The sequence below is a fragment of the Leishmania infantum genome, chromosome 32 (genome assembly GCF_000002875.2).
Source record: "Leishmania infantum JPCM5 genome chromosome 32".
Classification (NCBI taxonomy): domain Eukaryota; phylum Euglenozoa; class Kinetoplastea; order Trypanosomatida; family Trypanosomatidae; genus Leishmania; species Leishmania infantum.
Genome location: NC_009416.2, coordinates 1485962 through 1497500, shown reverse-complemented (window position 1 = coordinate 1497500; position 11539 = coordinate 1485962). Strand labels below are relative to the sequence as shown.

Genomic DNA, 11539 nt, shown 5'->3' with positions numbered 1-11539 from the left:
TGCCATTTTGGCGTTCGTGCTCATTTGTATGCCGGCGTGCGTCTGCACTCGACGGAGGAGGAGGGATGGGGGACAGGGGTGACGCGGTGGTTTGGTGGCGTGGTGGATGAACTTCCTGGTAAAAAATTTTTACCGACGAAATAAAGACACATGCACAGATCTCTGGGGTGCAGACGGTGCTGTGCATGGAAGTGGGGTTAGTTGACGGCTTGCCGCGAAAGGCCCTCGCAGGGACGCTGTGAACACCGAAAAAAGAATGAAAAAGAGGGCCTAGCCTTACCGCAATTTCCTGCAGTGCAGCATCTCAGATGGGAATAGGCGGGGAGGGGAAGGAAGGAAGGGGGGAGATACGAGGAGGTTGCACGGAAAGAGTGTGAGCAAGTGTATACAGATGAGCGCAGGCGTGTCAGAGGTCGGGGTTTCAGCAAGCTTCGGGAAGAGACGAAATTGACAGAACGAAAAGGACAGCTGAGCAGGCAGTGCAGACGATCACCGCATTCGCCGGATGTGTGAGCGCAATATGCGCGTACGCACGCGAACGAAACAACAGCCCGGCGAGCGGTGAGGCCGTCGCCCTCTTCAGGCAAAATACCAAGGCGGACGGTTAGCCAGCTCGCGGTGGGGCAACTTGACCGGAATCACACAAATGAACAAAAGGAAAGGAGGAGATGACGGTGGCAGAGCATGGCAGATGGGGAGAAGCGCGCGCACGCGCCAATGCCGAGGACATCGACACTGGAGGCCGCCAATGCTGCGGCGGCGCGGCGACAAGAATTTTTCCTTAACGCATTCACTCCGCCATAGAACACAAGTTCACATGACACTCTACCCGGCCTGTCACAGGCCCCACATCGCGTGATGCGGAGAAGCCGGAGACACGCGCGTTGCAGCTATGCTGCCGATGCAGGCAGCCGAGCACGGTCCCTGCCTCAAACGCCACCTGCCCACCCCCGCCCCGCAGGCCCCCACACCAGCGAACGGTGTGAACCAGGGGGTGAGACGTGCGCTCGAGTCACGCCGACGCCCTGCCCAGCCACATGGATAGCGCAGGCGCGTTCGCTGAACGCAGGTCTCTTCGGCGACGTGCCATCCAGGACCTGGCCGCGGGCATCGGCAGCGATGCATCGCCCCGGACTCCCTTCTGTCGTACGCGCTTAACCCTTGCCACCACCAGAGGTGGGCCGGCATTTGGCAAGGGTTAGCGGGGCTGCTAGTCATCCTACCGCACGGTGCGGGGATGTACTGGACCCTGAGATGCCACACACGAAGGGTTGTGTCCATCCGCCTGTCATCGGGGGAAGGCGGCAAGAGAGACAGCAGAAACGCGCGCTCGCGTATTTGCGGCACAGCGATCCACTGCGTGAGATCGGCACGTGGGGAGCGGGAAAGGAAGCGAAGGAGAAGCACACTGCGCGGCGACACGACTACAAAAACGTGTCAATGACGCGCAGCTTGTCTCCCCGGCGCACCCTGGCGGTATCTCTGCAGACACCATGCCCCGACCTGCCTAGGTGCGCCAGACACGCAGCCCCTCCCCTCCCCTTCCCCCAACTAGTTCCCGCAACAGACACAGAGATAGGCTGCAGAGGTTGCCGCATCCGCTCAGTGATCCAGCTGAGCCAGCGTCACGCCGCCTAGATGATCACCGAAGATGTAGCGCGTTCCAGCAAGCCGGTCAGCGCAGTTCACCGTCGCTAGCTGGCAGCCGGGCACCTCTCGATGCGCAAGAGCTGCCACCACCTCCGGCCCCTCCGCCTCCTCTTCCGCCTCCGCGCTGCTGCCCGCCATGAATGCACCGACGGCCCATCCCGTGACCTCCCCGCAAAGCGACACTGTCAGCAGCACCTCCGGCGACACCCAGTCCACGTAGCACAGCCCGTTGACGGCGTGGCCGGGAGACACCATGGCCTCGTCCAGCCCGCTCCGCTCAATCTCGTAGACAGAGTACATGCCGTCGGCCCGCCCCACGGCCACTTGCGCACCACAGATGGCGGTGCAGTTGACGAGCGGCGGGTTCACCATTGGGGCGTTGCCGCAGCTCGACGACTCATGCGCAATGGAGAACGCAACGCGCACGGAACCCGTGTCGTCGGCCCCGCTGTAGAGGGCACCTTCGCCGTCCATTCCAACAGCAAAGAGCAGCCGTGTAGCGGTGCCGTCTTCGCCAGGGGCAAGATCGACACAGTGCAACCCGCTACAATAGTTTGTTAGACATCCGAATCGGCTGCCTTTTGGCAAGGGGCAGCGCTCCTGCTGACCAAAGACGTACGCCTCGATGTAGGGAGGCCGGGTGCCGTCTGCAATGTCGTATGCAAACATGCCGCCATCCTCGTCCACAATCAGCGTCGTAGTAGAGTCCGGCGGTGGCTCGTCTCTCAAGAAGGCGACGCACTCCTTGTCGCTAGTAAACTCAGACACGCACGAAATGCACTTGCGCGTGTCAAACAGTTGGACAGTCTTGCCGCACAGTGCGACAGCAGCGTGCCGGTCGTGCAGGTAGCGCAGCTCAGAAGCCGCTGCGGTGGCGGCGCTGTTTGGATTGCGAAATTTCATGTAGTTCCTGCGTGGAATGCGCACGTCCCAGAGAGACAGGGTGCCGTGGCTTGAGAGGGTGGCAAATGATGTGGTGGAAGCCGAACTACACGCAATGGAGACCACCCCCGCCGCCTCCCGGCCGAGGAACTCCATGACAGTCAAACAGAGAGACGCCCAAGAGAGCGGCGGCGTCGTGACCCTTCTGCTACGAGCGAATCTTGTGCGACTGTTTCGCGGACAGGGCGCGTGTGTGGCGTACACGCGAAGCACTGTGACAATGACGCGTGCCCACAGCATCAGCAAAACCACAGCGACGGCACACCGCAGAGGTTGCCACATGGCAAAAAAAAAAAGAAAGAAGAGGAGCGAGAAGACGAGTTGAAAGGCTGCGCCATGAACGACGGAGAGCTCGCTGATAATGTGGAAGCGGCGGCGTGTAAGAGAGACCCATGTTGCTGGAAGCGCTTGCGCGGGTAAAAGTGCGACATGGGAGCAACGCCCACGCATACACCAGCGCCTAAGCATGCCCTGCGCGACAGATCCCACTGCTGAAATGACTGGGTAATGCGCATGATGCACAGTCACGCAGGGGTGACATACTATACTGAAGCTGCGCAGGCGGCCGCGTGGGGATCGGCGACCAGCTGACGCTCGTGCCATGCAAGACTGCCCCCCCCCTATCCCTCGCATCGCCTTTGAGTGGCGCGGTGACACCGTACGGTAGGGCAGTTTTGCATTCTCGCATGTGTGTGCATGTGCGTTGTCCTCTGTTTCTTCGCCATCTGTTGTTGTTCACCTCGTAAATACGTCTCATTCCCCTTGGCGCCCACACCAACACGTACGAAGACCCACAGGCGCCAGTGTACACACAAGTAGACACAAACGCCGCGCACACCGAGGCAAAGGCGCACCGGACCATTCGCGCGCACGCTGTGGATGGGCAAGGCAGCTCGTTGAAAGCGATACTCCTTTATCTTTCTTTCTTTGGCGAGAAGGGAAGCGGAGGCGAGGAAAGGAGAGGGGAGGGGTCAGGGCTTCGAGGGGGTAGCTGCGTCGCCGGTGTCGCCGTCTGCGAAGGCGACGACACGCCATTTTACCGTAGCACATGCACACAAAGACAAGCTCCGACCAAGAACAAATGGAGACAGACGGGTATTCAAGCAAACACACGCACACACACACACACAAATACATATATATATATATATATGCGCGCATGTGCATGTGTGAGCACAGATGCGACACGCATGAGGCAGAAGAAAGAAGACCGAAGAGAAGTGAGCACAGACGAAAAAGGGACGGAAAAGCGCACACGCACGCCGTCATGCATCGACGCCTGCAGAGACAGCGGCTAAACTGAAAGAGAAGCCCTCGAGGAAAGGCGGGCCGACCTGGAAGGCATGTCGACGGTGTGGAAACAGAGAAGACGCAGTGGAGACAGACAGGCGGCGAAGATGAAAAGACAGACGTTCACGGCGACCCTTGTCAGGGCTCAACGGGAACAAAAATAAGGTGGTGGTGGTGCCAGCGGCTGCAAACAGACCCCATGGACATCACGAATGATCACGCACAGCGACGAAGAGGATGGAGGTTGCGCTTGCGTGTCTGTGAAGATGCTGCGCCTGCCTTCACGGCAAACAAGTACATACAACGGGAAAAAAATACGGGAGAGGCGAAAACGAAACAAAGATGATCGAACGATGGTGTGGGCGTCCGAGCGCAGGCGTATACAGGGATGTAGAGGCGTGTGTGGGTGCTGAGGTGGAATGGAGGAGAAGGTAGCAGGCGAAAAAACCAAAGCATGATGCGAGTCTCTACATCACTCCAGTGAAGCCCACACCTGAGTGTGTGGGAAATGCCCTCGCCGAGCGCCCTTAATCAGCCTCTCGACGGTGACGCTGGTCTCGTACAGGCACACCCAAGCACGCTAACGCATCCACATTCCGACCCACAGGCAAGCACGGGGCCTCCGCCTAGTAACAGCTACGTACAAGAAAGATGCGCCCTTCGCGTTCCTGCACACCTATCCTTGGTTGCCTGTCGCGCTGTTCGCACCCGTGCTCAGCCTCGACACAGGACAAGCTCACAGACGCACAAGCGTTGTCAAATCGCTGGCGCATGGCGCCTTGTCCAGCCTCCACGAGGCCGACAGAGGCACGTGACGCTGACTTCCAGAGCGCATGCACGCACAGAGAGAGAAACGAAACCCCACGAGACAAAGGCGGGCGGGTGGGGCGCAAAACACCACGAAAGAGGGACGAAAAGGTCCGGGGACTACGCGAGGGGAAGGGCGAGAGTGGAACAAGTCCGGCAGGCGATGAGAGAAGGCGGGCGGAAGCGCGGTGCAGGCAACATCCAGAGAGGGCACACAGCAACGTCTGCCAAGCGGTGGTGTGCGTGTGTGTGTGAGGGGGGAGGGGGCAGACAAGCGCAGAGAGCGTCAAAGCAAAAAAAAAGGGAAGAGAAGAAAGGGGTCACGCGCACCCCTACGCAGGAGAGCGCGTGGCCGAGGAACAACACAAAAACAAACAGAGGATGGTGGGGGCGGAACGGACGACGGAGATGGCAGTACACAGCGTGGAGAAAGGAGCTGAGAAAAGAGACTGAGAACGGAGGGAAGGCGAGCAGGTGAAAGAAGGGCCCGCGACTCCTTATGTGGAGCCGAAGAACAACTGTACATGGCAGTCTCACGCTGGATTGAAACTGCGAATCACGAGAGGTGGTGAAAGCACAGACACGAAGCCACCAAGAAAACAAACACAACTATTCAAATGTGTGCACGGCAGAGCTGCCCGGGATGTGGCGAAGGATGGGAAGGTAAGGGCTGATGAAGCGAGGACGTGGACAGCGATGGCGAAGGAGAGTGAGACATGTGCATGCGGGGGGCCACTACAGCCGTTGCGCAAAGGTACGGATGGGGAAAAAAGTCACAGGAAGCATATAAAAAGGAAAACAACTGGCACTGCCATCCTTTTTTATGTAAGTCGCAAAAAAAAGCGGGCAACTCTACGAGCACACAACAAGGAAGGCAAAGAGTGGGAATGCACACGAGGACGAGTACATGCGCACGCACGCACGGGCAGGCATGTGCATTCGCGTGTATATTATTCACAGGAAGGCTCGGTCACTGTACATGGTAGTTGCTTGCTTGCCTGTGCGTCGCGCGTTTCAAACAAGGCAACTCGCAAATACTTGCCGTACATCTGAAATAGCAGCGCCCATGAAAGGCATCGCGCAGCTGGCCTCACCAACCGTCCCACGCGCCGTAAGAGAAAGAGAGAGAAGGCGCAGTCATGGTAGGCCAGCGCAGCGGAGCCGATAACAGCCACAACAGCCAGCGCAAAAACAACAATGCACAAACCACAACCTGAGGAAAGGACAGCAGACATACACACTGAAACGCGGGAGAATAAGAGGCATCAGATCGTCGATGTTGGAGGAGAGGCCGGTAGTGGCAGCCACCGGCATGGCAAGCAGACCTCAAAGAAAACGGTCACGGTGGGGTACCATGCGCGTGCGCAGCTCTCCGCTAGCACGTCCGACACTGTTTGCCAGCTTCTGAGTGCACTCGTGCTGTCCACCTGTCTCCGGTGAGAGAAGCACAAGCAGCTCGGCATTGCGCTAAGGACTCTAGGCGAGGGGAAACGACGCTCTCCCTCTATTCATCTCCCCCGCACCGTCTCTCTCTCTCTCTCGCTCGTTCCCTTCGGATACGGCTACCTCACCGCCTGCGGCAATCGCACCCTCCTCCCTTTCTTCTAGCTCACCTTGAACAGCATCTTAGCGGCGGCGTTCGCGTCTCCGTTGTTGCGACGTAGTGCCATCTTTGCATCCTGCTTCGTCGCACCGAGAGAGATGAGCTGCTGCACGTTGGGGTCCGTTGTGTTGAAGTTCTTGTGCTTGCGCGCGTTGTTCCTCATCTTCCGGCTGTCCACGCCATAAAGCAGGCGCGCCGCCGTGCGCTGCACGTCGCCGTTGTAGTGCGCCAGCACGAGGCGGCCGGTGGGCTCATCAAAGCCCATGCTGGCAAGGGTCTGCACTTTGGCGTCGAAGTCTTCCTGGTGGCGAGCCACCTCGGCGCGTTGGACGGCGCCAGCGGCGGCATATTCGCTGTCCGTGCCGATGGCCTCGGCGAGGCGCTGGTACTTGACGCGCTGCCCCTGCTGCTCCGCCAGCTTCTTCGTGATCGCCACCACCTCCATCTCACTGGCGCCGAGGCTCTTCATATCCTCCGGCTGCAGCCTCGACAGCGCCGACACCGTCTTGATGTCCGCCGAGATAAAGTTGTTGATGACGCCACGGCGCACGTTCGCAGCCGCCATCACTTCCATGAATCCAGAGGCTGTCTGCTTGTCAAGGCGGTCAGCCTGGATGGCAAGGATGGCGCTGAGAGCCTCCTCGCGCGTGTCCGCCTCGACGGCAACGTCGAGCAGCGTGTCCGTGTCGAAGTCTGGGAACATGTTCGACGCCTCCTCCACCCACTGCAGTTTCTCCGCCGGCACACCATTGGCGGCGCCGGCGGCCTTGGCCTCCCGCGCCTCGCGCAGCTTGCGCGCTGCCTCCAGCCGCTTCTGCTCCTCGATACGCCTGCGCTCGCGGAGCTCGTCGATCCAGCGGCGCAGGTAGGGCTTGCAGCGGTGCAGCAGCTGCGCGCGGCGACGAAGCACCAGCCGCTCCAGCGCCGACCACACCTCGGCCCGGAGGAACACCTTCGTCTTGCCAACGGCGTAGTTGGGCTCCGCCCAGCTGTAGAGGCGCTGGTGTCGCTGCAGAAAGTCCTGGGACGCGTCGCTGTACCGCCCTTGCTTGAACAAGGAGGCGGTGGTGCGGGACATGACAAGGTAGAAGTACCTGCAAAACTGCTCCAGCGGACGGCGCACCGGGTAGCCCTGACGCTTGAGGGAGATGGTCTGCAGCACACCAGCGGACTCAAGCTGCGAGCCGACGAGAAGGTTTTCGAGGAACGAGGGGCTTGCCTCCATATTTGGCTTGATGCAGCGAATGAACCGTGTCTCGGTGGACTCCAGCTCGGAGCGCAGGTCCGTGAGCTGGCGCTGGAAGCGGATGGCAACGGTCTGCTTGCGGCGTGCCTCGCTCTTCTCCGTCGAGAGAAGGGTCCGAATGAACTCGTCGGTGGACTCACTCACGCACTCATACATGTCTTCCTTGAGTGCGTCCGTGTTCTTCTCCAACCAGTCCGCCGTGTTGTAGTTGACGAAGGCAGCGTAGTGGTTCACGCCGAACTGGTTCGGGATCGTGCTCTTCGGCTTCACAAAGTACGGGTTCCTGCCAGCCCACTCCTCCCAAAGGTTCGTGGTGAAGCGGTCTGTGTTGCCGCCCTTGAAGTTGCACTCCTCATCCAGCATCGAGAAGATGCCGACGCGCTTCGCATCGAGCATGTTGACGCACTCGGAGTTGTCTGGGAACTCGATATTCGGGGTCTGGATACCCTCGCGGCGGCACTCCTCTTCGTCGTTGATGAACGTGTACTTGTTGTAGTGGTTTTGCAGCGACTCGTTCGCGTAATTGATGCAGATCTGCTCGAAGCTGTTGCGCGTGAAGTTTTCAAAGCCGAAAATATCGAGCAGGCCGACGTACTTGCAGTCGCTGCAGTCCACCCGGGGCTGAATGGCGGCGTTCACAAACTCGACCATCCGGTCGAACATGCCAACGTAAAGTCCCTTGCAGAAGGCGTTGCGCAGGCCCTCCGCCTCCGTCTTGGAGGCGAGGATCGTGACAAGCGACGTCTTGCTCCTCACGAGAAAGCACTCGCGCACCTTGGCCTCATCCAGGCAGAGCAGCGCGCAGGCCGTCGCGAGCGGTGTCCCGTTTGCGATCTGTGCCTTGTCGTTGTTGTCGGGCTCGAACTCGACCTCCATCAGGTGCAGGATGGCCGCCAGCACGCGCAACATGCAGTTCTGCGTCTCCAGCGGCACACCGATCATGGAAAGCGCGCGGCGCACCATCTGAAACTCGTGCGCGTCGTCGAGCGGCTTGCCATCCACGCCGCGGCGGATGAAGGTGTTACCGCCGTTCAGGCACTTGTAGTCCTGGGCAGTCTTGAGCCCGCCAAGCTGCTGCTTCTCTGTCGGCGACAGGCCCGCCAGCATCTCGTAGAAGATGTGGTAGTTGCGCTCGCCAGGAGACTGCATGATGATGCGGCTCCTCTCCAGCAAGTAGGTGACGGTCTGGCCCCCCACCATGACGCCAGATACAGGATCAAAGTAGAGCTTGATGTACTTGCCGAAGCGCGAAGAGTTGTCGTTGCGCACGGTGCGGGCGTTGCCGAACGACTCCATGACGGGGTTGCTCCAGGTTAGGTTCTCGTCGATCTTGTCCGCGATGCTGCGCTGCGAGGTGTTCTTGCTGTGCATGTAGCTGAGTTGGCCCAGGTACGCGATGAGCATCTTGGCGTTCTCGGTTTTTCCGGAACCGGACTCGCCGGAGATGACGATGGACTGGTTGCCCTGACCCTGAACGAAGACCGCGTTGAAGGCCTTGTGCGCCACCTGCCAGATGTGCGGGGGCAGCATGCGGGGGTCCGGCAGGGCCAGATACTCTTTACGCTCCTCTTCGCTGTTGAAGGGCATGAGGCGAAATGGGTTGACGGAGAGCACCATCTCCCCCATGAGCGAGTACTGCTTGTGCAGCTTCTCAAAACGGTCCTTGACGCAGTGCAAGAGAGTGGCCACGTGCAGATCGCTCACGTGGAAGAGGTCCGCGTCCTCGATATCGTAGCTCTCCGACATGTAGCCGTGCACATTATCGGCCGCCACTTTCACGGCACTCTGCGAGGCATTGTCCTCTACCGTCACCTTGGCGCCATCGACCTCCTTCACGGTGCCACGCAGCCACCCGCTCTTGGTGTCGAAGTAGTACACCTCCTGATTCACAGACACGCGCTCCGGCATAGCTCCTGTTGTATGCGCCTGCTTCGCTTGTGGTTCGTGGGAGCCTCGGTCTGACTCCGTCTGTGGCTGTGCCCCAGCTGGTCGCGGTGTTGTCTAGGGGAGGGGGGAGGAGGAGGCGGGAATGGGCGCAGAGGTGTTCGCCAGGGGTGAGAGGGGGACGCCGAGAGGCGATCCGTGAATGTCAAACGACACGGCGCACACACGACGATGTGCGCGAGACAGAGGGAGACAGAGACTGTTGAGGTGCCGGCGGCAAGCAATGAAGCCTGGGAAAGGGCACCGAGAAACAAGGCGAAGGACAGCAAGCGAAGACGGTGTGTTGCTGGGGCGTGCAGCGACGAGGGCGAGCGGTGGTGAGGGATCACGCACACACGGTGGCAAGGCGGGCGCGTGAGGCACTGAGACTGGGCGGAGAGAGGAAAAGAAGGCACACATAGAGAAGAAGAGAGGGTGTGGCGCATCACAGACGACGGGCTTGCGAGCATCGGCGAAGCGCGTCGTACGCGTTGAGGTCGGAGGGCGGTGAATCTTCCACCCCTCCCCCTCTCCCGAAAAACAATCGCAACAAGGCAAGACGGCGGCTTACATCTTTGAAAAAGCTGTGCATGTGCGGCCGCACGCTGCCAGACGCAGTCTTGACACCGCTCGCCAGAGCAGCAGATGGCACCGAATGAAACGCACTTCGTGCGCGATGCGGTATGCGGAAAGATGTGTTCCACAAGCCGCCATCATGGCTTGCACCGCCGAAATAGCACCCTGTCCGTTTTGAGACACGCACACATCCCCTGTCCAAAATCTCCAACAAGGTTGAAGGGGGAGGCTCCAGCCAGCGAAGATAAGGGCCGCGTGTGGGCGCAGTGCGGCAACGACCTATTGGTGTGTTATAGTAGGCAAGGCACTTGACCTAGGAGCGAATATAGGCGAAAGAGAACAAGAAGGGCAGCGCAGTCTTCTCTCTCCTTTTCGCGTGGCCCATGAGACGGGTCACGGGCGCGACGGCACGGCAGGGTCAGAGACACAGACACAGACAAGCCCATTTACATACAGGCATAGGCCGCGAAAGAATGCACTGGAGAACGCGTGATTTCTTTTTCGGGGGACTCGCAGTACGAGCGTCACGCGGGTTGTGCATCTATGACAGCGCATCACACGGGGGACAGGGTCATGTGATTCGCGGCGCGGTGGACCGCACGGTCGCACATGCGTGTGGGCGGCACAGATGTGCGTGTGACCGCAATACACTTGCGTGGAGGGCACGGCAATGCGTCTGCTGAACGTGGGATTCGGTGGAAGGGGGGAGGAGCACACCTTGTCCAACCATCGCCGACCCCCAAATCCGTGGAGTCAGGCAACCATCAGCGCAGCACCAGAAACACTGACAACAAGCACCGTGAATAACAAACATTTACAGCCTCGCAAACAAGAAGGCGGAGAGAGGTGAGTTAGAGCGGGAAAGGGAGCGTGCGCTGGAGCGTTTTGTGTGTGCGTGTGCATGTATGAAGTCGCGCACTCGCGCGAGCGTCGATGTCTACGCTCGGCAGAGTTGGTTACTCTCTTCAGCGACGCTGTCCCTCTCTCTCTCTCTCTCGAGATCAGCTGCTGCCGCTGCTCATGCCTGTACCCCCTCTCACTCCTGCTCTCAGACCCAGCATTCACTCGACTGCGCGAGGGTGCAGACGTAGAGAGGATGAGGGGGGTGGCAGAACAGACAACACCGACCCACATGCATTGCACACACACCGTGCATCGCCACTGTTTGGCAATGGCGAGAGTGGTGCCGCCTTTGTTGCCAATGCGTGCCCGTGTGATCCTTTCATCTTTTTTTCCTTGTTTTGGGTGTGCACGAAAATAAACGAAAAGAGATGAGGGGTGGGCGCAGTGCGCGTTGTGCGCCGTGTGCACATACGTGCCAGTGTGTCTGCGCGTGCGTGTGTCTCGGTGCATGCGCAGGTCCCTTCGGGCCCCACAAGGGTTTGCCGCCCATCCCTCCGTCGTGATGGCACACTCCGGCAGCGGCCCACTCAAGCACAGCCACACACGGGCACACATCCAAAGACAGACAGACACACAGACACACGGACGGACGAAGAGGC

At 59.7% G+C, this 11539-nt stretch overlaps 3 protein-coding genes across 3 annotated transcripts in view; all 3 read right to left on the bottom strand.

Annotated features, from left to right (window-relative positions):
• Positions 1-24, bottom strand: part of ATG4.1 (putative AUT2/APG4/ATG4 cysteine peptidase) — a gene marked incomplete at both ends in the record, with an annotated part of 1167 nt that extends 1143 nt beyond the window's left edge. Inside the window, one exon of the mRNA XM_001468039.1 lies at positions 1-24. This exon is cut by the window's left edge and continues 1143 nt beyond it. Coding sequence (XP_001468076.1) covers positions 1-24 — 24 coding nt within the window.
• Positions 25-1602: 1578 nt separating this feature from the next.
• Positions 1603-2688, bottom strand: LINJ_32_4030 (conserved hypothetical protein; the record flags this gene model as incomplete). Its single annotated transcript, XM_001468038.1, has 1 exon — positions 1603-2688. One exon carries the CDS (start codon positions 2686-2688, stop codon positions 1603-1605), a length of 1086 nt encoding a protein of 361 aa, XP_001468075.1.
• A 3605-nt stretch (positions 2689-6293) lies between these two features.
• LINJ_32_4020 (myosin XXI) lies at positions 6294-9446 on the bottom strand (the record flags this gene model as incomplete). The annotated part of the gene is made up of 1 exon (XM_001468037.1): positions 6294-9446. One exon carries the CDS (start codon positions 9444-9446, stop codon positions 6294-6296), a length of 3153 nt encoding a protein of 1050 aa, XP_001468074.1.
• Between the last annotated feature and the right edge of the window lie 2093 nt (positions 9447-11539).